Below are 25291 nucleotides of genomic sequence, written 5' to 3'. Positions count from 1 at the left end.
ATGGCTGCACAAATATGCAGACAGTCACAGTGAAAACTACTTATTAAAATGCACTAAGCAGGTCAACTCAGGAATGCAGGGTTAAGGAAAATACTTGTTCGGTGGATTGGAAAAAGCATGTGAATTCCTTAATAGAATGTCAAAGGATGATATTCATGGCGGAGTAAAAGGTACAAATAGAAGCAAACAAAGAAACAATTCCATAATTGGGTGCAAAGGGCATTGCTATTCTCTGCCTAGGAGGTTGGAAGGATTTTGAGGAGAGGGAAAGGCTCCAAGATGGAACATCATGGAGTATGTAGAAGGGAGGGCCTGAGTCCTGGAGGAGAGGGTTCCGCCGGGCTGGGACCACGAGATCAGGTCGGGTCGGGTTTTACAGGGCTCTGAATGTCCAGCTCACTAGTTGGAACTTCATTCTGCAAGTCAGGGGAAGCCACTGAAAGTTCTGGAACAGGTTAGGACCAGGACCAGGGTGTTGTTTTAGAAAGAATTAATCTGGTTTTAGTGAGGGCAGTAGGCACGCTAGTACTTGTGTGAGTGGACTCTGACAAGACGCCTTAACAAGTCCTTTGGTGGAGAGAGCGGGAGGTATCAGGTGCTAGAAGTCCGGGTGGAAAGGTCTTGACATGGCGCCATGAGATGCGAAAACCCCGACTCCGTACTCCTCATTGGACTAGATTAACGTTTCTGTTCTCAACCTTTAAAAATTATTGCCACCCCCTGACTCCCAGGAGAAAATTAAATTTCTCCCTAAAGAAGATTTTGTTGGATAGGATTGAGCTTTGAAAGACCAAAAACCATTGTAATGTGTAAATTTTTTTTTTGCCTACTAAGAACCAATTTTCACCCCATTGGGGGCAGTATCACCCCCACTGAGTTGAGGATACACATATCAGATGCTGTGGGAGACAGGCCAGGCAACATGGTATGCGGAAGGGAACCCAAATCTGGGATTTGACATCTGGGTTTTGATTATTCTTGAACTCTTTACAGTTGTCCATCCCTTGACCCCTGTGGGACTTGGTTCCAAGAACCCCAGCAGATACCCAAATCCAAGAATGCTCAAGTCCCTTGTGTAAAATGGCATAGTGTTTGCATATAACCTATGCACATCCTCCCGTGTACTTTAGACCATCTCTAAGTTACTTATAATACCTAACACAATGTAAATGCTATGTAAACAGTTGCCAGTGTGCAGCAAATTTGAGTTTTGCTTTTTGGAACTTTGTGGAATTTTTTTTTTAATATTTCCTTTCTGAGGTTGGTTGAACTTGTGGATACAAAACCTGTGTATATGGAGGGCTGACTGTATTTATCTGTAGAGGTTGGACTTCCTCCGTCTCTGAAATTCTGATTCTAAGCTGGGCCTTTCTTTCAGGGAATTTACAATCGGATTAGGGCACTGAGATGGACACTAAAGAGTAGACTCAAAGCCAAACAAAATTAAGAAGTGGTTTCTTAAAAGGAACTCAGGTAATTTTTTTTTTTGGTTTTTTACATTTAAGCCTTTCAAGAAGCTTCTTTATCTTCTTTGTATGTGTGTGTGTGTTTTGAGGCAGGAGGCAGATTGGATAACATATTCTAGGGCCCCATCTAACTTTTGTCAATAGGGCCTTGCTTTAATGATTACCATTATAGAGAGGGAGTTGGTTAACTTCTGAACATTGGATTCCTTACAGGTGAAATGAAGAGGCTTCTCTTTGAAGGCAGGGTTATTATAAGAGTGTGAATAGAGTACTAACGCATAGTAAGGAAGCAATAATACTAACCTCCAACTCCAGTTTACGCATCTGAACCCTTTTTTTTTTTTTGATCTGTGTGGTGACGTTTGATAAATATGAAATGCACAGTTCAGTAAGAGTCACTCCACTAGCAATCTGTATATTCATTCCCAAACTCCTGAACACAGAGTCTCTTGTTAACCTATTGACTGTTCTTTACTGTGATTCAATTAATAAAAGAAAGAGCAGCTTAAGGACAAATTGTGACCTAAAAAGGGTTGTTTATGAAGACATATTAAAGAACATTCATCTTATCATGACATAGTACAATCAGCCAAAGTTAACTGGTGGAGAGCTTGTCAAAGCAAAAACAAAACAAAACACCCAAAACAAACAAAAAGTCACAGAAGTCTAATGTTTTTGGAAAAGAATGTCATCAATCTGTTTCAAGATTTGAGTGCATGTAATGTTGACAGTCAAAGATCCATGCGATTGTGGTTACTCTTCTCACCCTTAACAGTGAGGATCCCATAGATACCAGTAAGAAAGAAAACTCCAGTAATCTGAAAACACCACTGCATCTCTGCCCGGGTCAGTGAGAACACTAAAGTGTGAGCTTTAGCAAATGTAACACTGTCACCAGCCTAACCAAAGCAGGTGTTAAAAGAACTGAACTATAGACTAGTTTGGTCTCCCTGGGGAAGTTCTCCCGTCTCTCCTTCAGCATAATGTGACTTGCTGTTAAACTCTGTACCATCTGATCTGTTAATCCATGACAAAACCCATTAAAGATCCTCAGACTCTGGGATTTTGGTGGATTTCCTCTGCAGAAATTCCAGTGAGAATGCTGTTGGAGAAACAGGTCTTGATTCTGGAATATGCTCTATTCTGTACTTTTCGATGTAGGGTGCAGCTACTTCCCAAACCTGAGATGCAAGGACAAAGCAAAGTCAAAGTGCTGACAGCATTGTTTTCACATGCCGTTAAACATCAACCTCATCTGAAGTCAAAACATTACCTATACCTGACCGGATCCATAGCAGCTGTTTGCTTGCTTTTATCGTTAAGCCATTTGACACATAACCTGTGTCAATTAGTCTTTGGTTGCATTAACAGCTTTTAAAATACAAAGTCCAAAAGTTTTCTAAAGATACCATGAAGGTTTTCAGCTGCTTACTCTTCTAAAGCAAAACAAGCCAGCAAACAAACAAAACCTAGAGAATTCAGTGCAGATGGAATTAAGGGAAGTTGCTCAAGGGTACAACTGTGTGTTTTCTAAGGCAAGCCTTGAATGATAAGAGGCAGTGGACTTCTTTGCTCTGTTCTTTGGACCCCTGTGACTCAGAGTGTGGCCCTCAGACCAGCTTCAGCAGCAGCATTGCCTGGGACAAGGCAGAATGTCAACCCCACTGCAGACCTACTGAATCTGAATCTGCATTTTAACAAGGTCCCTCCAGAAAATCACATGCACTTTATAGTCTGAGAAGCACTGCTTCAGACCCTTGTTTAGTGCTTACCTCCACCCACCAACCTATTCTCTTTCAAGCAAAACATCTCAAATTAAGGCCCAGTTTTTGGCTTATAGCTGCTTTTTATCTGATTGCCACTGACAGAGGGGGAACATTTCCTATTCTCTTGTTTTACTTTAGAAAATGTATTCTTTCCAAAGCTAACCTCCTCAAAAAGATATATGCACCCCCATGTTTATGGTGGTATTACTGACAATAGCCAAGACACGGAAGCAACCTAAATGCCCATCAAGGGATGAATAGATAAGCTATAAGATACACACACAGTGGAATATTATTCAGCCATAAAAAGAAGGAACTCTTGCCATTTGCAACAACAGGTGGACCTTGAGGGCATCATGTTAAGTGAAATAAATTGTACAGAGAAGGACAAATATTGTATGATCTCACGTATGTGGAATCTTAAAAAAAAAAAAAGCTCATAGATGCAGAGAACAGATTGGTGGTTGCCAGAGGCAGAGGGTGGGTGGGGTGGGTGAAGAAATGGGTGAAGGTGGTCAGAAGGTACAAACTTCCACTTATAAAGTAAGTTCTGGGGGATGTAATGTACAGCTTGGTGACTATAGTTAACAAGACTGCATTGTATATTTGAAAGTTGCTAAGAGAATAGATCTTAAAAGTTCTTATCACAAGAAAAGAATTGTGACTGTGTGGTAATGGATGTTAACTAGACTTGTGATCATTTTGCAATATATACAAATATCAAATCATTATGTTGTACACTTGAAACTAATATAAGGATAAATGTCAATCACATTTCAATTTTTTAAAAAAGATGGACTCCTCATACAACTCTCTACTAGCAGTGGAGTTGGCAGCAAGCAAGGGACTTCCCCTCAGAGGGGACAGGGAACACTTAGAAAGACAGTGGTGAAGATCAAAGGAAAATTTAATTCCCCAAGAGCAGAGGAATGGTTCCAGGGGAAATCAAGCAATTCTAGGGAGCATAATGCCTACAAATTATTATAAACGGCTTAAAGAACTTTTAAAAAATATGTTTAAAAAATGAGTGAGCATGCTAAATATCTGTCCCTATTAGATGAGTTTGTAGTCAACATAGCCAGAGGAAAGAAGCAGTAAAGAGAACCCACATCTCACCAGGGTGATGGGGCAGGACACACCTGTGCACTAGACAGACCCAGAGCCCTTTGAATAAAAACCTGGGAACATTGTTTTCTCTTCAGGTCTGTGCAGTCATTGGACCAGATGGTGGTGGTGGTGATAGCATTACAAAAAGAGAATGTACTTCTGAATAACAGAGAACATTCTTGGTAGGGGGGGAATCCATGAACCTTTCATCTCATTTTCTCCCCATGAATACTTGTCCCAAGTTTCCATTTAAAATTCACTTCAGCTTCTTATCCTTAGATATTCAATGTTTGGGTGCAACACGGGACACAAAAAAAGATTTTTTATCAAATAGCTTCTCAGTGGCCTTGAACATTGTTTGAGCACCTTTTGGTTCACTTCTGGAATAGCCAGGAAACAAAAGAATAAGACAAGGTTTCTCTACTCCCCACTTCCACGTTGCTCTCCCATAATGACCCCAAACTAAGAAATAAGCCAAGTAGCCCGCTTACCTTCTGCTCCACAAGCAGCCTGTGTGCTGCCTCGATGTCTGGGGCCATGAAGCGATCTTTTATCCAGGGCCTACAGAGAAAGCAGGTCAAACCATCAGCCAAACATTAACTGCTGCCAGGGTCCACAGTTCTGAAACAGTGTCACTTCCAGGGACCTGTTTGACATTACCTTACAACAGAGCGCACCAGGTCATAGACCTTCTCCAGGGGAGTGGTGGTTTTCAAGGGGCGTAGAAACTCGATGCCCTGGCAGGCTGCGAGCAGCTCAATGGCCAGCACTGAAACAGGGAAGGAGGAGGGGATGGCTGATTAGAGTCTGACTTCATGCTTGTGGGAAATAAATCCCATGCAAGCTGACAGCCATTGCCCGTCAACCAACAGATGGTTGTTTCTCAGTCTATTGGTAGAATGAAGCTGCCTGGGTATTTGGTTACCATTTAAAGTCTGCTTTTCTAACCCCTTGGCTGCATCTTTAATGGTGAGAGGGGAGAGCTATCCAAGTAAATGTTTCAGCTCTCCCCTCCCTGCTCAGCTGATCAAGATGGATGACCTACCTCTGTTTCCTCTTTACCTCTGTGTGAATGTCAGTTTGTTTTCAGTCTTGCTGTTCCCTATGGCCTGAAATAGCTGGCACACAGATTTTCATCAAAGGAACTGAAGGAGCCAGTGAATGAGCAGATGAGTCTTTGGCTGCCCTGGGACTAATTCTCTAATATCTGCTTCAAACCTTCAAACTTAAAGGCTCCCAAGTCCACTAAAACCAAAATTCTAGAAACTGGTATCCTGTCAACTTTAAGTTTCCTGATAAAACAGTCTTTACACTGTCTATCCCTAGCTACAAACTCTTATAGAATGTACCATATTTTGTGATCCACTCTGAATATTGAAATCTAGATCTTTCCATATTTGATAGTCTAATGAAGGATTTTTAAAATAGAAATATAATTCAAAATCAAACCACTTTGGCTTCCATTATTTGCCAAGAAGATAATTTAGAACCTTGAAGTTGGTCAGATCACTTAAGTGGTTAACCAGAATGAAGGATTAAAAACATATGACTCCTTGTCTTAAAATTTTGTAAAGCACATTTTTCACCCTCGTGAGTACAGACCGGTCACAATGGGAGAAGATGAAATTATAGAATCCATTTTGGACCTGGAAGAAACTTCACATCTTCTAGTCCAGCCCCTTCACTTTGCAGGTAAGGAACTGGAAACTTTGAGAAGTAAAACATCATATTAAATAAGTGCTTACACTTATTTAAAAGAGCTGGAGCTCAAGATCAGAGTTGAGTAATCATTCTGATTTCCTCCCCTACCCACACAACACAAATCTGGCCTCCTGGTCGGGGAATGTGCTCCACAAGCAGCCTGTGTGCTGCCTCGATGTCTGGGGCCATGAAGCGATCTTTTATCCAGGGCCTACAGAGAAAGCAGGTCAAACCATCAGCCAAACATTAACTGCTGCCAGGGTCCACAGTTCTGAAACAGTGTCACTTCCAGGGACCTGTTTGACATTACCTTACAACAGGAGGAATGGCAGATTTTGCTAGTGCATATAACAGGCAGCTTCTTTGGTAGATTTGCAAGATAAAGGTGAAACATGTCAGGAAATCCTTAACTCACCACCTCTACAACATCTTGTTAAATACTCTGTTGCTTTCCACAAGCAGTGGTTCTCCCTGATGCATCAAGTGGGATTTAAAAATCATCCACTTCATTGTTACAAATGCAGAGGATTCAATGTATCTTGATTTACCTGGATTTGTTAAATATGATTCTCATTTATTTTGAAATAAGCTGATATTCGGTGGCTTCATAACCACCTTCACCCTTCCCTTCCAAAAGTTTAAGCACACGTGAAATACCCTAAGAATCATGGAAACACCTGCTACTCTCACATGAGTATCTGCTTCGCCTTAACAGAGTATGATTCACGTGAACTAAAACCATCCTGAGCAAATAAATAAATAACAGTTCTACTTAGACATATTGCAAGAATGTTCTCCAGGTTTTAAAAGTTGATGCCATTTGTGTTATTGAAATCTGAGGCTAACTTACACCCGTGCTCCTTTTACTAAGAAAGGACCGCTTCTCCTGACCTTGCATCCCCTTCCCTCCCTGGGCCTTGAGATGTCCATGCTTATTTCTTGGGCTTCAGTCTCCCTCTCACTCTAGATCTCTGCTACCCTGAGCTTTTTAAGATGCTCCCTTTGAAAAGATTTCCCTCCTTCCTCCAGTGGGCTATTATGTTTCATGTCCTCTTTTCCCCTGCATGCAACCACCTGTCAAGATCCTGTTCCTGATATTCTCTCCTGACCTCCAGCCGCCGTCAGCAGCCTCCACACAGAACACTGCCCTTCATCATTCACCCCAGGTCTTTCCTGACTGATGGCATCTGTACTTGGATGTCTCATATCTTGATCTCAACACATCCCAGAACGATTTATTTTGTGCACACCCCCCACCTTCCCTTACAAATCTACTATTCCTCCCCTCCCCTTAATTAGCTGCCCCTATTTGTTGTTCGGGCCTTTTTGGGGGCTGGGTAATTAGGTTTATTTATTTTTAACAGGGGTACTGGGGATTGAAGCCAGGACCTCATGCATACTAAGCACACGTTTTACCACTGAGCTATACCCTCCCTTCAGGTCTTAGTCTTAAATACTCCATCAGAAATGCCGTTTGTCATCCCTTCAGACCAGGTCAAGTTCAGTGATAGTCTCCTAGAACTCTATTCTTTTGTCAGAATTTTGTTTTGTTAAGTGCTACAAAGTGTTGCCAAGTTGTTACCCAAAGTCCCCCTCTCTGGTTAGACTCTAATTTCCAAGAGCGCAGAGAGAAAGAATATCTCACTCACTGTTTACTCCACTGTGTTCAAGTGATGCATGCCTTTCCACCCCAACCAGGCCGGACAGTGTGAATGGGAGAGTGACAGGTAAAGGGGACAGGGTTTCTTTCGGGAATAATGAAAATGCTTTACGGTTGATTGTAGTGTTGACTCACAACTCTTGAGTATATTCACAACTTTACTAAAACACACTGAATTGTACCATTTAAATGGGTGAATTGTATGGTATATGAATTATATCTCTTTAGAGCTGTTACCAAAAAAAGAAAATGCTCAACTCTCTCACATTTCTCTTAAAAGAATGATATTCTTTTGTCAGCCAGTTGCTTCCAGTACAACTGCAAAAATTTGGGAACTTTGAGAACAAAGCCTAAAGGCAGGCAATTTCACTTTAAAAAACAAAAGACGTAGTGATTAAGAGGCAGGAAGAGGCTGACCCCACACAGCTCCACCTATGAACTACCTTTGCTGAAACAAAATGCTGTCAAGCCTTTAGGGTCAACTGCAACGTTCAGAAAACGATGGAACAGAGAATAAGCTGGAAGTACAGCACCGCGGGGAAGCTAACAGGTAAGTCTAGAATGTCAGCCTCTGTCGGAAAACTGATCTGTTTTTAAACTGGTCAGTGGCATGAAAACAAAAAAGGGGGAGGGGGGAGAGGGGACTGTTCTAAATGAAAAGAAGCTGAAAACCTTGACCACCAAATTTAAAATGTGCGTCTTGAATCCTAATTTGAACAAACCCACTGTGAAGACATTGAGATAACTGGGAAGTGCTGACTGTGTACTCTGATGATACTAAGACTTACCGATGATTTTTGTTGGATGTGATAATGGCATCACGGTGGATAAGAAAGTGTTTCTATTTAAGAGTTAAAGAGTATGCAGGAAGTTAACACTAACAAGGATTTGCTTGAAAATAACGAGAAAAGTAAAAGAAAAAATGAAGCAAATGTATTAACTGTTGAATCAGAGTGAGGTGTATATGAAGGTTCATGGTACTAACCTTTCCACTTTTGAATATGTTCTCAATTTTTCATTAAAAAAAAAGCCAGCTGATGAATTGGCTTAGCCAGCAGGTGTGGTTCTCAACTTTCAGCGAGCATCAGAATCACCTGAGGGGCTCGTGAAACCCAGATTGCTCTGTTCTTTCCTAGAGGTTCTGATTCAGCAGGTCTGGGACACGCCCTGAGTTCCCAGGTGATGCTGTTTCTGATGCTGCCGGTGAGGATCCCACTCTGAGGATCACGGGCGCATAGTTGATTGGCGAGGCCTGCCGGCCTCGCTGGGGTTACCTTGCTCCACGTGCTCAATGACCCGGAGGGCTTTCCTTGCTGCCCACCCTCCCATGGAGACATGGTCCTCCGTGGCAGCACTGGTGGAGAGGGAGTCCACGGACGAGGGATGGCACAGCGCCTTGTTCTCAGAAACTGCAAGAGGTCAGAGAGGTGAAGTATGTTCCTAATAGAAAAACTCCCAGAATGATACACGGCTTCCCAAAGTGCTCCTCAGCCTGGGATACGCTCTCCAGGAGCTCTCGGTCATTATCCAAGTACCAGATGGTCCAAAGTTACTTTGGGAAAAGGAAGCAGGTTGGTTTTTCCCCAAAGTGAGAAGGACTCTAAAGCTACAGTGAATTCTGGGATAAAACCCTAATATTACAAAACCCAAGTTGAAAACACTGGAAGCACTTAGCATGCTGGGGAGACCAGGAGAAAAAGAAGTGATGGTCATTTCCAGGTACTAGAGAACAATCTGGTTGTGTCACCAGAGGAGGTGGGATCGGAATGCAGGCATGGCGTTGGAGGATTGAGGCTGGACCCACAGATCCTGAGCAAGAAGATTTACAATTAAGTGATGACATCAGTGGATATACTGGGTTTAAGCAAGGGCTTGATGCCTGCCAGGCATGTCTGGCGGAGGTGCAGGTAGTCCTAGGGTTAGCCTAGATGGATGTCTCTCAAACTTTATTGTGTAGGTAAATCACTCCACCTTGTTAAAATGCAAATGTTGAGTTTCAGGTGGGGCCTGAGATTCTGCTGTTCTACGCAAATTCCCAGTTGATGGCTTTATTTTTGTCCAGAGAATCACACCTTAAGTAGCAAGGACCTAGATTACAGAGTTCCTTCTCCCCAGCTTCAGAAGCCAGGAAAGGTCACACTCAAACAGATTTTTCCCCTCTTCTTTTGACCATTGAGAGCAGCTCGGAGTGAAGCTTCAATTGTTTTCTGTGCTATAAGGGATCCTGAGATAATCTAGTGTAAACTATCTAATGTAAACTAGGGTGATCACTCATCCTTGTTTGCCCAGAACTTTCAGGTTTCAGCACTGCAAGTCCTGGGCCCCTAAACCTGCTATCTAGATCACTCTGTTGGCTAGGGTTTGTTCAGAAAGGTAACTTACAAGTGGCCAAAAAAAGAAAACCACCAGTTTTATTATAATGAAAGCAAGCTGAGCAATGTCAGTAGCAGCTACGGGAGCTAAACACAGTCAAACGAGGCTTCCCAAGTCCATAATGTTCTCTAAAGATCAATTACCACTGCCCTATGTTAATGTGAGAAGTCACTGTCCTTTAAAGGAATATTTCAGTCAGGAGATTCATGAGCAAACAGAAGATACTAGACAGAGGATGGATTTCAGTGCCTTTTGGTTGTGTTGAGTCTCAGTGTGAAACTGAGCTGAGGAAGGGGCGAGGAGTGATAGCAACTAGTATTTACTCAGTGCTCACGACATGCTGGTTCTGAGGCTTTCCATGTATTCGTTGAATCCTCCAAACAACCCCATTTAGTAAACTGATCACCTCCACCCATTTTCTGCAGGAGTAAACTGAGGGTCAGCAGGATTGAGAGACTTGCTTCACCTCATGCTGCTGTAAACGGACGGAGTCAGGGTTTGGACCCAAAACCTGTGCTCTGACTAAACTGCCAGGCTGTCCTGCCTCTTGGGTAAGTTTGCCAGAAAAAAAAAAAACAAACAGATGCTCAGTTAAATTTGAATTTCAGGTAAAAAACAAATCATTTTTTAGTACCAAATCATGAGCCAACTAATTCAAATTAGGCACATGCTTTCAAACTGGGCATCCTACATTTCTATTTGTTAAATTTGGCAACTGTATTTTAGGATTAAATATTGATTAAAATGATATCATCATTAATTGAAGGGAGAGCATTGTTTGGGAGCCAAAAGGCTTGGGTTTGAATTCTGCTTTACTTCTTATTGGCTGTGCAGTACTGGATAGGTCACTTAACTTGTTGGATTTTCAAGTACTCATCTGTGAGTTGGAGGAAATAATAGTACCTGCCTCAAGGTATTGTTGTGACGATTAAGTGAGTATATGTAAGTGAAGCCCTCTGCACTTCCTTTGTGCCAGGCCCTGTTCTGATGTTACTTCTCTGCCCCTTACAGTCTTGAGTCAGAAATCAGTTACCTTGAAGGTCAATTTTCATAGAGGGCATCTTGCTTCTTATAAGCATTTTTGCATGTTGTAATCACATCCTTATATTTTTAGTGGTTGCTATGTCTGATGCACTATATCCAGACTTTAATGACTTGGGTCAGCTCAAGTTTCAGCAGTAGCTCTAAACATCTATGTCTTTTTCCTTCTGGTAGTCTTCAAACTGAGATTAGGGAAAAAGCTGCAAAGATGAAGTTCACAAGTGATGTCACATTGCTTCCTACAGAGAAATTGTGGAAACCTCATTATTTACAACCTCATTGGTATATCATTATGTTTCAGTATAATGTTGCTTAGGTTTTGTATTTTTTTCTCTAAACCTGCTGCATTTGTATTGAGAGAGGGAGGATGCACATGGAGGGGGTGAAAAAGTTTGATCTTGTTCAAAGACAAAATGGGACACTTTCAGGTAAAATGGAAAGGCCCTTAAACAGACAGGCTTGCGTTCTGGGCAAAGGGCAGGGAAAAGTGCTTACCAAGGGCTGCGGCTGTGCAGTGGGCTATCATGAATCCAGAGTTCAGACCTCCTTCAGCCACCAGGAAGGCAGGCAGCTCGCTGAGGGAGGGGTTACAGAGCCTTTCAATTCTTCTTTCACTAATCGCAGCAAGTTCATGGACGCCAATAGCCAAATAGTCCAGGGCCTGAAAGAGTGTCTCAGTTCAGTTGGCCTGCACTGGAAAATGCTTTCAGGGTCAGGAGTAGTTCTATACGGCTTACTTTGGCTGGGTATTCACCATGAAAATTTCCTCCGGAAACAGTCTCTCCCCTGCTGGCAAAGACCATCTTTCAAAACAGGTTAAGGCTTTCACATAACACTTACCGATCACTGATTTTTAACATTGAGATGGCAGCCCTTGTACAAGTGTAGTGTGGAGGGAAGGAGAGCCTCTCCACAAGCAGGTGTTGACATACAGGGACACAAAAGCCAAAAAATATAAGAACCTTAAAGCTGATTGTGTCTAACCAACTGGGGGCCAAAGAAACATGAAGCATGAAGTGATGTTTTCTCTTGGGAGTAGAGATTCTCAAGCACCATAACAGTCGTAATCTGGTGGTTAGTACTTGCCCTCAAAACGCTTATAACCTGAAACTAAGAACGGAGACCAGGACACCAGTTTAAAAGCAAATTTCTTTGATGGGCACTGTGAGCTTGTGCTCTGTAGAAGAACCTGCTAAATGAAAGATCTGGCTGATGAGCAGCCACCAAATTATCTGGAACAGTCAATTCTGGGAAAACTTTCAAACCCTCTCCTCAGTGAGCCTGTGCCAGCAATCCCAGCAATGGTGGCCAAGAGTTGTGGCAAACCCACTGAAGTCAGTGGCAACTTTGGACTCACTGAACATTAGTACTCTCACAGACCACCCCATTCCATCATGTATTTTACTTAACCCAATAGGCACCCCGACAAAGGCAGGAACAGACATTCCAAAGAGCTAATTTTCACCTATGGGACTGAAGAATATTCACTGCCTATTAACTAGGAACTCATGCTGTGTGAGAGAAGTGCTAACTGCCAGAGAGCTGGAGAGACATGTGTTGCATTGACTTAGTCAAGTTTGGAGTTACCCTCTTCTGTGCAGAGAACCCTGAGCCTTTAGGCCTATGTCCTGCCCTTCCCCATGGTCCCAGCCCCAGCCCCAGGCCTCGGTCTTCTCTCTGTTCTCTGAATCCTCATAGCAAGTAATCCCTGCACCAGTTTACAGCTTAAGCATTGTCAGTTGTCCTCTAGACGTTCTACATTTTTTTGTCGGCTATTAGGTTATAGCAATTAGAAGTTCTATCCATAATATCCAGCAACTATGTAACAGATATTCTATAGCCACAACAGAAAATTGAGAAAAATATTCTTTCAGGTCACACTATAGTGGTAACAGTATAGCAGGAGAAATCCCAAATATTGGCCTACTGGGAATTCACCAACAATTAAGAATCTTTGCTTGAGAAAACAAAGGACTTTTGGCTGGAATTTTTGCTGAGGCAAGTGGTGGGGGAAGAATTGAGTAAGGAATTATCCCCTCTCCAATCCAATAATTTCACAGTGTTTTTGTTTGTTTTGTTTTTTATTACTCTATTAGATACCCTTTCAAGTCTAAATTAAGTAAGTGTAGAATGGATATCTTGGCTGTACAATGCAAGAACTGATAGATGAAACAAAAATACATAGAGTTCATGAAAACTCCTCCATTTGCAGGGGTGGAATGGTGTCGAGTAGGGTTATTGAATTGGAAGTTATTTAGTGAGTGTCTGATCTAACTGTAAAACAGTGTGAAGGACATAAGGCACACATCCTGAAGTCGGCTTGTTAGAGAAGGCATGTTCAGCAGGTCTTCTGTGGCCCTGTATACAGCTGCTGTCCGCTCACCCAGGCTGTGCATTGCTCTCAGGCTGCTAATTCAGCACTAATTCTCCAGTGCTAAGAACTGAGGCAGATGTGGGATAGGAAAAATAGATTCCTAAGGGGTTGGGTGGTCTTCAAAGGTAGTATTGTCTCTGTGAAGACTTTGCCAGTGTGCCTCCTGACTGATCACATCAACTTCCAGGGGAACTAAGCCATCTCGGAACATTCCCACACTATGGTGCTGAGATACCCACAATATGAAGGAAAGAAGGGCTCCGTCCTTGAGAGATGGAAGCATTCTTTTTTTGTTCAAATATGGCAACACTAGTTTGAGTAAAGTCCATGTCAGAAATAAACCCAGGATGGGGAAAGCCATAGGTCTCTGATCAACACTTAGGTAAAGTTAAAAGGCTGCCTTCTGTTTAGTGCACCATGGTATCACTAGACCCAAGAAGGTTGACATAAATGCCATCCTACCCAGGGTTTCTGCAACCACACTTGTGACACAGGTCTTCATCCTTCTACCAAGAACCTCGGCAGTGGGTTTGAGGGCAGATGTCTTCAGCCGATGATGGAAATACCCCCTTTTAATCTTTCTTGAGTCAGTTTTGGAAGCACCACGTTAGGCTCTGCACCTGAGACTAGGTTCACCAACCTGTCTCTCCCACTTACCGGCTCAGATCTAGAGCAAGTCATTTAACCTCAGAGCCCAGGTACTCAGTCTACGAAATGGAGTGACAGGGAGGTTACACAAAACAATCACAGATCTTAAAATTACCAGCTAGAGTTCTAGAATTACAGCTTAATAAACAGTTAAAAGATACAGGATTATCTGTTGCACTGTTAAGTTCTGTGGTAATGATGTTCTTCACAAATGCTATTGTGTCATTCACCACACCATGGACCTAAAAAACAAGATCAAATGAGTTAATACATGGAAGACACTGATAATGGTGCCTGTCACATACAGTCTGATATTCTTAGAATAGCAAGGACTTCTAAACTGGGATTTATTCTTACTGTAGAGCTAATTCTTACCCATAGATGTTTTCGATCTAGCTATAGAATAAAACTTGCTGAGAACAAGGAAATGAGGGTACTTGCTCTAGGGAAGACTTTATTACAGTGTAGATTGGAACTTGGCACAAGCTGAAGTATTGTTTCATGCCTGAGATGCATCTGTCAGTCCCTCATTCAACTAACTGCCATATGCAAACGAGTTGTAACATCTGCAATTCACTTGGCTTCACACCAACCCAGATCTTTTGCATTTTATATTTAAAATTAAGCCTCACAGATTCATTTATAATGGTCTATGTCTGCCTATTAAATGCAGATAAGATCTAGCCATAGATATTCCCCTTGAAGTATGATTAGATTTTCCTGGGACCATCCCTGGCAGGCTGGTTCTAGTTCTGTCTAACGAGGAGAACCAGAATTTTTTTTTTTTACTTAGGGCACTAAACCAAAACAGTAAGCTGTCTGTTGGACTTCTCTGCAAGGGAGCTGAGGAAAGCAATTCAAAGGGAAACAAGTAGCTTACCATCTAAAATGGAAACTTTACAATAATTGAACAAATGGAAGTATGATATACATAATTTTAATAGGGGCAGTACAGAAATTTGGATATAATTGGCCATTACACGATTTTCTAATACTTTCCTCTCCTTCTATCTTCCCCCCCTAAGTTGGGGGAAAGAGTAGAAACATGTTGGATTTTTGCTTACCTGTGGACAGCAGCGCAAGGTATATGCATCCTGAACGCGATCACAAAACCTGTGGCTTTCTGTACAAGAGGTAGAAGGGGTGGCAGGGGACATATTAGCAGTTTTCTCTCCAAAACACGAAAGCAAATAAGCTCACTCACATAAGCATGTCCAGACCTGCTATTTCAGATGGGTGGTGATCTGAATCCAAGAGGGACCGAAACCGAAAAGCAACTTCAATTTGCCCACGGTGAGGGCGAACAGCATGAATGTCTAGAATTGAGGAAGGAGAAAAAGTCTAAGCAATTCTTATATTAGAATGAACTATCACCAATAGCCCAGGACCATACACAGTGTTGGCAGAGCCCTCAAAAGCCCCAGGGGTCCTTAACCACCACTCAAGTTAAGATAGAAACTTAACTCGAAAAACAGGAGTTTCCTTATTGATTTTATCCTTTCTACTTTAAATATCCGAGTGCAGACTAAGTGTTGAACCCACTGGGAATTCAACTCAAGACACTAAAAAGATTTAGGCTTACCATGGAAGAGGGCTCTACAGGGCCTGATTTAACTCAGTCATTTTTAGGCGGTTTTTCTGTCCTACTGCTTATAAGAGAAGGGGGTCTTTCAAAGATACTGTTTTCAAGATAAGCTACCACTTCTAGTTTTCCTCTCCTGATTTCTGATGGGGACCGGCCTTAATCCTACTTCTCAAATCCTGCAAACAGATTCCTAAGACAACGTAGTTAGATGGGAGTCAGAGCTGGATGATCTGGGGCAGGGTCAGCATTTGTCTATGAAACACACTCATGTCAAAGACCAAGTGTGGCATGACTTAGGTGAAGCTGTAACACAGCACTGGGTATGCACAGGCACTTGGATTTTCTTCTCCCCTGCCATCCGCCCCCACCACTCCCATGGCTGAAGATCTCAACCAGCCCATCCCACCAGCTCTGGCTGAATTAATGGCAACCGAATGGAAGAACCAGGCTGACCGGTATCAAAGGCTTTGGTGGTGCCCTTCAACACCTCGAGAGTCAAGGCCGCCACTATGTCAGCCTGCCGAGCAATAGCACTGGCTCTCTCCACAGCTTCACAGCCCAGGGAGGTGATCATCTGCGTCCCATTGATAAGCGCCAGACCCTTGGGGGAGAGGGAGATAAGTTTACCAGTGTATGTGCACATTGATTTCTTATCTTTTGCTTTCCTAAGAGAAAAGTTAGCCTGTCAGCTGAAGGATGTTGATTCATGGTTTCTAAAGTGTGTGGTAGTAATTCTTAAGCACTCAAGGATGAAGCCATCATATATGAAATCCTTAGTATAAATCTGGAAAAGCAGTTAAGTATCCCCATCCTCAAGGAAGCAATGGAGCTCCAGTGTACACTGCATATAAAATCTTTAGCTCTTAATTATGCTGCACTTCTTCTTCGAATTCTCATTGTAGACAAGACACCCTGAAAAATTTCTGGTCCAAGACTCTTGGCTTAGAGCTTCCTAAGGGATGTTGGCTTGTAGCATCTCTTAGGGATCCTTAGAGATCCCAGTTTGAAGTTTAAGTTCTTCTGTAAGAGAAGCCCTAAGTATTTATGGCATGAAGAGTCTTTTAAATGCTTAAGACAGAGACCTTTCTCCAGTGACCAACTTACAACAAACATGGAAGCTAAGTTTAAGAAACCAGTGAGGCTGATATTAAGACTGAAAATAGCACAAAAATGAAGATTTATGTTAAAATTTATGTTACATTTTGTTAAAATGAACACATTTTCGTTGTGTTTCCTTACCTCTTTTGGTTTCAAAACAACTGGTTTCAACCCATGAGCTTCCAGGACCTGTAGAATGATTAAAAAGGTAAAAATGGGTATCACATGAAATACCAGCATATTTCAAACTTCACGTGGAATCCAGTAAAAGATTTTTAAGCCCAAAGGTCTGTCTTATAAAAGATGAGACCTACATGAATCGCCTCTGTTCATCTTTGCTGGTCTAGTCTCTAGTCCTGTTCTGTAGTCTGCAAGCAGACTTAGCTATCAAATAATTTGCATACCTAAATCAGGGGCTCTAGTGTCTACAGAATCAACCCTGAATGTTGGTTTCTAGCACACTTATATGCAGGTGCACTAAGGCTGGGTTCTGACTCTGTTCACATTCCCCAGCCTCCAGAGCTTGACCTAAAAAAATCCTCTACCCTCATCCTACTTATCTGAACAATGGCAGAGCCTCAGTACAAGGCTTCTTGCTTGTATAGAAAATGTGTGAGCACCAATTAAGAGGGGCTTATGGAGCTAAGAGATGGATACAGCATCCTGAGGGAAAATGGGCAGAATAATCATCCCCTGAAATAAAAAAAAGTGAAAGCAGTCACTAGGCTAAGGTCCCTGTAGGGAAGAAGGAAGACAGGGTGGCACTATTTACTCTGTCAGTTTCACAGGCTTATTAGAATAACATATGCTAATTCTGTTCTGGGTGTTTGGGGCTGAGGGTAGGAAAAATGGAGACAGACAAGCTCAGGCTAATTACAGTCATAGTATGTTAAGTGCTCTAGGAGGTAGGAAGTGGGTAGTGTTTGGTGGAAAATAATCACACAAGAGCCTGGGAGAGCACAAAGTAGGGGCAAAAGGGACTCGGTTGCGGGGGCGAGGTGCTGGGGATGGGGATGGGGATAGGGATGGGAAAAGAACCAGGAAAGCAGAAAGGGAAGTTTCCCAGAGGACTTATCAGAAGGAGGGACAGAGTGAGTGGGGAAGAGAAGAGGGCGTGGCTGGTCCCTCTGCCTAAGACACATTACACTTGGGCTGCAGGGAACCTCTGGCTTCTGTGATGTGCACCCTTGGCGGGGGTGGGGGGAGGATTAGGCAGATAACGTGACAAACAAGACTCTTGTAAGCCACTTGACATTCAGATGTTATCCTAAGGACAACAGGAAGCATTATAGGTTTTGGCCAGGACATGCTTGGGTTTGCTGTGTGAAGGGGGTCGGGGAAACATCGTACCCAGAGAAGTAGTCATGATCAGGTTGCATGGAAGCAAGGTGATCTGGAACCCACATCCCCAGAATGATTATCTGTTCCCTTAACTTATTCCTCCTCCTTGGTCCTCTGCCCCTTCACTTACTGATAGGGGACCTCCCAGCAAGAGATTAGGTGATACTTCAAATAATTCTATGGGCTGCTCTGATGAATTTGGAGATGAGTGAAGAAAATACTAAAGCGTCATCAAAGACAAGCCTTTCTGATTGGCCATCGGATAAGACCTTGTGGGGGAAGAGGGAGGAATGGAACCTCCTTTCCAGAAGCCATTCAGTAAGTGCTATGATCCACAGCTCTGTACCTGTTAGACCAGCAACTAAATAAGTTGCAACAATGTGTGACCTCCCGGATAGGCACTAGATGCATTTTAGATGCAAAATAAATTCCTGCAATTAACACTGGCCACTATACCTTTTTACCAAGATGATCACCAAGTGCAGAAGGCTGACGGTTGAGTATGGAAGCTAAGAGCCTTACCTACTCTGACACCCCTACTGTGCTAAGGCTGGGCTCCTGACTGTCCACACTTCTAAGCTTCAGTTGTCACAGCCACAGAATAGGAATAACAGTGGCCCCCTCACTGGGCTGTTGTAAGGATTAAGTGATGGAAAGCATGCAAGTACCCTGACGTCCAGCCTAGGGAAATGACCACAGATGGCAGCAGTTATTAAGGTCTTACATATTTAGCATCAGCCCAGCCACTCTTCGGAGACCACATCTTCCCTTCCCCAATTAGCCCAAGAGCAAGATGAGAGAGTGGGGCAAGGTCTCCACTGGCACCAACGGTTCCTTTCTCTGGAATGTAGGGCAGGCAGGAGGCTGGGAGAGAAGCAGGCACCAGTTACTTCAAGAGTACTTCCTTCTGGCCATCCTCGCTTTGACACTGACGCCAACCTCCCCCAACAGGATGTAGTATTGCTTACAGCTTAAATACCTGGGGAAAAACAATCCCTCAAGCACAACTAACACTAAGGGACCTGGCTGAGCTGCTGTAGAAAGAAAGAGGCAAGGGGAAGAAAGAGAGAAAGGCTGGAAGGAGGACCCTGCAAGTAGCGAGGCCTTCTCAGTAAGCCACTTTAAGTTTGGACATTATCCCAAGAACAATGGGAAGCATTACACGTTTCAGCCAGGACACACTGGGATATACTGTGTGAAGCGGGTGGGGGGAACACTTTACATAAAGAGCTAATCAAGGAGGGGAGGATGTAGCTCAAGTGGTAGAGCGCATGCTTAGCATGCACAAGGTCCTGGGTTCAATTCCCAGTACCTCCTCTAAAAATAAATAAACCTAATTACCTCCACAACCCCCCAAATAAATAAAAATTAAAGAGAATCAAGATCAGGCTGCATGGAAGCAAGGTGACCTGGCACCTATATCCCTGTAATGACTATCTCTTCCCTTAAATTCTTCTTTCTCCTTGGTCTTCTGCCCCTTTGTTTACTGTTATTGTGCGTGCTCTAATCTGACCTAGAAATTTCTAGAAATTCTAGCAATGTCTCTTAAAGATGTGATCGGGAACTAACTACCAGACCTGTTCATTGCCACCTATTTCTAAGAATGAAAAGTTTAAAAATGATCTCAATAGGAAATTAAGAGACTTCCACAGGACTGAATGGTGTGTGTCACCATTAAAAGCTATTGGAGGATGTCTGAAAATATGAAAATGTCTACATTGGAAAAGTAATACAAGTTGTTCTAGAAAGATGAGGTGTACCAGAGTGTCAACAGGGGTTCTCTGGGGAGGTAAAGTCTCAGGCAACTTATTCTCCTCTTTTCTGCTAGACTCCTTGTCACCCAGTCTGCCACCTCACCACCACTTACAAATGGATATGTACTGTTTTGGAGGAAATTCCCATTAAGTTACTCAAAAAAAGAGGCTGCATTTCCAAGGTAAACTCAAACTACTGACAGCAGTGTTTTTTCCAACTGCTAAGCAATGTCAGTAGGATAGAGCAGTACCACCCACAGCTCAGTGTCCAGATCATAGTTCATCCTGAGAGTTCTCAGAACTCTAGGACCCAGAGGCAACTTAGGCTCACCCATAAAGCATAGGTGGGTTCATGGCTGAAGTTATACGCTCTGGGATTTTAGGCTTATAGTAGGGCAGACCAGGTGGGAGTAGAAACAGGTGTTGAATCACTGCTGGTCTGTGCAGCACAGCCTTACATACCATAGAGTGTTCTTTCAACTTGCTATTCACTGACTGGCGTATCATATCTGCGGGTCACTTGTGCCCATGGGAACTCTAGCTTGGGTTTTGTTCTCTGTGACTGCCAGACCTGCTTCTCCCCCCACTCCTTCATTTCAGGAGTCTCCAAGTTTTCCCTGACCCAGAATGTTTATCCTTATCTTGTGAGAAGGGACAATGGCCTCCCAAGCATGTCAGATCTTGTCTCTACTTTGTAATTTTCCTATCCCAAGAAGTTTAAGCTCCAAAGAGTTGAACTGCATCGTATCTTGGGACTAGACAGCTTCATGATCACAAGCAAGTCTTTAATCTCAGTATTTCTGTTCTACCTTGTAAGAGGCTGAATTTCAGTTATTTAAGTCTGGCTATCCCACCACTTGGGGGGGCATTAAGATTTCAGATTCCCAGGCACCAACCAGAACTACCAAATCGGTCTTTGGGATGGACATTCAGGGATCCTTATATTTCCCAGATGATTTGATGTAACTTCTCTAACTACATTCAAACACCACTGAATCAAAGGTTTTCTCCAGCCTGAACCTAAGGGGCTCTTTCTAGTCTTAAAGATGCCAAGTGCTAAGTGAAGGGTGACAGAAAATGGATGAAAGCCCACAGGAGTAAGAGTCTCTGCCCCACTCCCACCTTCCACCCCCACCTTCCACCCCCATGTAGCTATCCTCCTCCTTGCCAAGTCCATTGGCCATTCATCTCCATTGTTTTATGTCTTGTCTCACTATTTCTCACCACCCTGTCACCACCCAGCCTCAATGGAGAGTCAGTTGGGGATCCATGGCATTACCATTAAACACTTTGATAACTTGTTTGAGAGTCTCCAGGGAAATGCCACTGTATCCTTTGGCTAAGACATTGATCCTTAAAGCCAAGAGCATCCGGCATCTCTCAGGGATTAGTGGTTTCCCAACACCTACAAAACAGAATTGATGTTTTTCTCCAAGAAAAACAAGGTCTTTTCCACCTCCTAGCCACCTCCATCTCAAATTTCTCTCCACTTCTTCACTCAGATCGTTGCACTGCTCTCCCTCCTGACTGTCTCCCTTCAAGTCTCACCTTGCAGACAAATGTGAAACTACAGTTTTGCCTTCCCAGTTCCCCTGTTTAGAATGCTTCAGTGAGCCCCCGCCCTCCCCAACACCCTTACAAGAGCGTCCAGACTCCTCAGCACAAGCACCTTTGCAGTCTGATGGGAGCTGATTCTTGATAGACTCTCCTGTCTCAGCTTGTCCAGATCAACTCATCCCTGGAGTTCCAGCTTTAATTTTGTCCCGACTGAATGACTCTCGGCATGACTGTATTCATGCTTCCATCCCAACCCTGTGTTTCTGCCTGGCCCATTACTTTTTCTGAGATTCACTCAAAAGGTGATCTTGTCTGATGCTTCCTGCCTCCCTGCCCAGCAGCAGAATTGGCACCTACTCCTTGGAACACCCTACCTATTCTTGGCTGTTACAGGATGCCTGACACTTACCCCTCCCCAACCTATCAAATTGGCTATCAAAATCCTCGGATGCTCAAGTCTCTTGAATAAAGTGATGTAGAACAGTCTGCCCTCACCATCCTCAGGTTCCTTATCTGTGGATTCAACTCACATCCAAGGCAGATTAGATCTGCGAATGCAGAACCCTTAGATACCGAGGGCCGACTGCACTTCACTCATCAAATCAGACAAGATTTAGGCGGCACTTAACATTTGGAATGAGTTACCTGAAGAATGTGAACGTACTAGGTTGAACTGGAGCTCCCTGGAAGAGAAAAGGAAAAAAAGCCCTCTTAGATACCTCACAGTGAAAATGTTCCCTCAGCTAGGAAAATAAAGGAAAAATAGCTAAGTCTTTGGAGGAGCAGAATAAGGCAAGATGGTGCAATGGAAGGCACCAGCAAGTATGGGTTTTCTGTATCAACTCACATGCCACTTAACTCAAGCCTCACTCTCCTCATCTGTAAATTGGGGCAAATGTTAATTATTTCCCTTGTTGAAAGAAATCTCAAAAATGTGAATGGGTGGTGTGTGAATGTGTGTGCATTTGGTGAGGAGGAATCAAACTTACTCTAGCTTACTGGTAGGAATTACAGTTCTGGCAAATTTCCCAAAACCTGTAGTAATGCCGTAAACAACTAGAATAAAAAACAGTATACAATTAGACACAGGCCACGTTTTTTAACTCGATAAAAAGACCTGGGTAACATAAAGAGAAAAAGGTACCAGTTTTTTCCTTCACGATGCTGTCTATGACTTCCCTGGATTTTTGCACCTTCTTTTCAGCAGTAGGGGTGAGCTAGGAAAACATTGGTCAGAGCTGAGCATGTGGAAGACTTCCACGTGCAGTGAGAAAGCTCAGGGGACAGCCTTCCCCTCCCTCCAGCATACCTTGATTTTGTAGTGTCCCTTGCCCAAGCCGACCAGATCCTCTGTGGTCAGGCTGTCCCCATCCAAGGCGATGTACTGTGCAAAAGAAGGGGATCTCTGTGAGTCTGAACAGCTTAGTCGCTCAAACAAGAGAGTAGGAAAGCCTCACAGCTCAGACACTTTGATCACTCTTTGTGGAACATGAATGTGCTAGTTAAAAAGACAGCTTGCAGAAGAAGAAGCCAAGGAGGGAAAAATAAAAATGGAAAAGAGTAATAATGCCTTTCCCTACTACCTAGAGCTGGATAAAGCCCCATCCTCATTGGTGGTGTTTGGGCATAAATGTTGCTGGCCCTCCCTACTCCTTAAAATGAAGGGGACTTAATTAACAAAAAAGGAAGTGGCTTGAAGCTTACCTTTTCAGGTTCCCGGTATTTGCTGTATCTGTAAGCCAGGTAAAGGAAAATACTGGGTAGTGTGGAAAAGCCCCAGCCCCATCACTGGCAGGAGTAGCCCCCAGAGCAGACCAACGAGCCTGCAGGAAAGGATACAGGTAAACTCCTTCTGGTTGCGATGGGATGAAGTCAGGGGACATGGTGTCCCCTTCTATAACTGAAACAGAGTGCAAGAGAGACCCTTTATGGATCACAATGGAGAGCCACACTGGTTACTGATAAACCAAGAAAGGGCTCTTCCATTGCCTTTGAATTCTATAGAAATGGCTGCTCTAAAACGACTTCAGATGCTTTCAAGTTTACAGAGGAGAGCAAAAGGCAGAGGTGCAGGTGCTGAGTGTGAACATGGAGGGTTAAATGAAAGTTCCAGATCTAAACCTCACCTCCATCCCCATCTCTGGCTTTATTTTGTTTTGAATCCGAACTCCTCTCTGCTACTGGCCTCCAGTCTGGTGAGGTTCCTTTGAAGGGCAAAGGGACTTTCAAAATGACTTGTAACTGCAAAGGGATTCAGCCCCACAGTCTTGGGTTCAAATCTGGTCTCTGCTGCTTACTAGGAGCCTGACTGACTCTGGGTTAATGTATCCTCCTTTCTGGGTCTGTTGCCTCCTTGTAAAAGGTGGATGAGAATCCTACCTTCTTCGCAGGGGTGTGTGAGAATTTAAGACACGGCCAGTGCGCATTTTCCCCGGAGTGGGGAGGGCAAGGGAACATTCCCTCCCCGGGATGCCGGCCATGTGATTCGCCACTCCCCTCTGGCCACTCACCCACTTCCACGAACTCGTTGTCCTCCAGGGCCACCTCCAGCAGGTCCTCGTTGTCCAGCAGGCCCAGGCCCTTGCAGCGGCGCACGAGGAAGCGCACATCGCCAACCGAGGCGAAGCCGCCATTGTCCGGCTTGTTCTTGATGTACCGGCGCACGGCTTCCCGGCCCAGCCAGCCCACGGTCAGCTGCGCGTCCAGGCAGGGCACGGCCAGCCACTCTCCGCGCACGTGCACCGTGTACCTGGGCATGGCTCCTCCGCTGGTGACGGTCACCAGGACGGGGCAGTTTTATCTGGACGGTGACTACTGAGGTGTGGTCGACAGGGAGAACTAGGACAGGCTTTGAAAACACGCCCCCTCCCTTGTCTTTACTCATTGGACAAATATTTATTGAGGGCCCCACGGTCGCTCTTTGAGTTTTTGCAGCTGAGCTAGAGGCAAGAGAGGGGGACACAGGCAGGGATGCTACCTGCCCACCTGCCACCCAGGTCTGCTGGCAGCAAGGCCTGGGTTCTGGGATCCTGGGAGTCCTGGTGCCTGCTGGCACCTGCTGCTGCCCACTCTCCTCTGGGGTCCTGGTTTCTCCCTCCTGTGCTTTCTGTCTGCTTTCTCCTCCTTTATGGGCAGCTTCTAAACACCACGTTCCTGTGTTTATCTGGAATTACTCAACTGTACAGTGCTTCCCACTGGCCAACTGTGACACCAGGAAGTGTGGCAATGTCCATTTATTTGTTTATTCCCCAAATACATGTTGAGTAACTACTCTTACTGCCACTAAGTTTCTCCGAAGGGAGACTACAAGGCGGGAGATCATTTCCACAATTGAAGGTCACCATCTGGATGAAAGGGCCAGCATGGCTTGGAAGCTAACTGCTCAGACGGCCTTGTGTGGGGCTCCAGCACCAGCACTTACTAGCCTCGAGCAGTAGTTTATTAATTCACCTCTGTTTCCCCACCAAAAGGTGGAGGGGCTAACTTCCTCACTGCTGTGTTTGCAGTATCTGCCTGCAGTCAGATCCTGGCCCTGTCATTTCCTAGCTATGTGACCTCTGGGCAAGTTACTTCACTTCTCTGAACCTCAGTTTCTTCATCTACAAAATGAAGATAATTATAGTACCTATTTCAAAGGCCTATTAGGAGGATTGAGTTCACATATCAAAAGTCCTTAGAGCAGCACCTGATACGATGAAAATGCTGCAGAAGTATTTGTGGTGACTAGTGTTTGGACCTTAATACTCTGTACACCTTTATTCCTTTATAAATGTTCTTTCATCTTGGTACATGAATATCCCTAATCTAAGTAAGCGTCTTC

General features: G+C 43.8%; 1 protein-coding gene and 1 long non-coding RNA gene across 6 annotated transcripts in view; one reads left to right on the top strand and one right to left on the bottom strand.

Moving 5' to 3' along the window:
- Positions 1–1982: 1982 nt before the first annotated feature.
- On the bottom strand, positions 1983–24601 carry HAL (histidine ammonia-lyase). 5 transcript variants are annotated; one of them, XM_074375259.1, is made up of 21 exons: positions 23982–24600; positions 23598–23675; positions 23311–23371; positions 23176–23203; positions 22781–22855; positions 22616–22688; positions 22461–22527; positions 22117–22154; positions 21194–21319; positions 18885–19024; positions 16961–17008; positions 16175–16322; positions 15357–15452; positions 15201–15259; positions 14298–14378; positions 11852–11917; positions 11610–11775; positions 8975–9109; positions 5000–5108; positions 4831–4900; positions 1983–2647 (listed from the first exon to the last, which is right to left on the bottom strand). In XM_074375259.1, the coding sequence occupies exons 1-21, from the start codon at positions 24226–24228 to the stop codon at positions 2507–2509; spliced, it is 2052 nt and encodes a 683-aa protein (XP_074231360.1). In that variant the 5' UTR covers positions 24229–24600; the 3' UTR covers positions 1983–2506. The 5 variants fall into 5 exon arrangements, 4 of the variants coding, with proteins under 4 accessions (XP_074231360.1, XP_074231362.1, XP_074231361.1 ...); XM_074375261.1 differs by lacking the exon at positions 8975–9109; XM_074375260.1 differs by lacking the exon at positions 23598–23675 and having other exon boundaries at positions 23982–24598.
- LOC123618998 (uncharacterized) overlaps positions 8122–25291 on the top strand; it is a 44116-nt gene continuing 26946 nt past the window's right edge. The window contains exons 1-2 of the long non-coding RNA XR_006727505.2: positions 8122–8250; positions 10499–10624. This is a non-coding gene — a long non-coding RNA (uncharacterized LOC123618998). The remainder of the gene's footprint in view (positions 8251–10498; positions 10625–25291) is intronic.

The sequence above is a fragment of the Camelus bactrianus genome, chromosome 12, assembly GCF_048773025.1.
Source record: "Camelus bactrianus isolate YW-2024 breed Bactrian camel chromosome 12, ASM4877302v1, whole genome shotgun sequence".
NCBI lineage: Eukaryota > Metazoa > Chordata > Mammalia > Artiodactyla > Camelidae > Camelus > Camelus bactrianus.
This window is presented reverse-complemented; position numbering and strand designations above follow the sequence as displayed.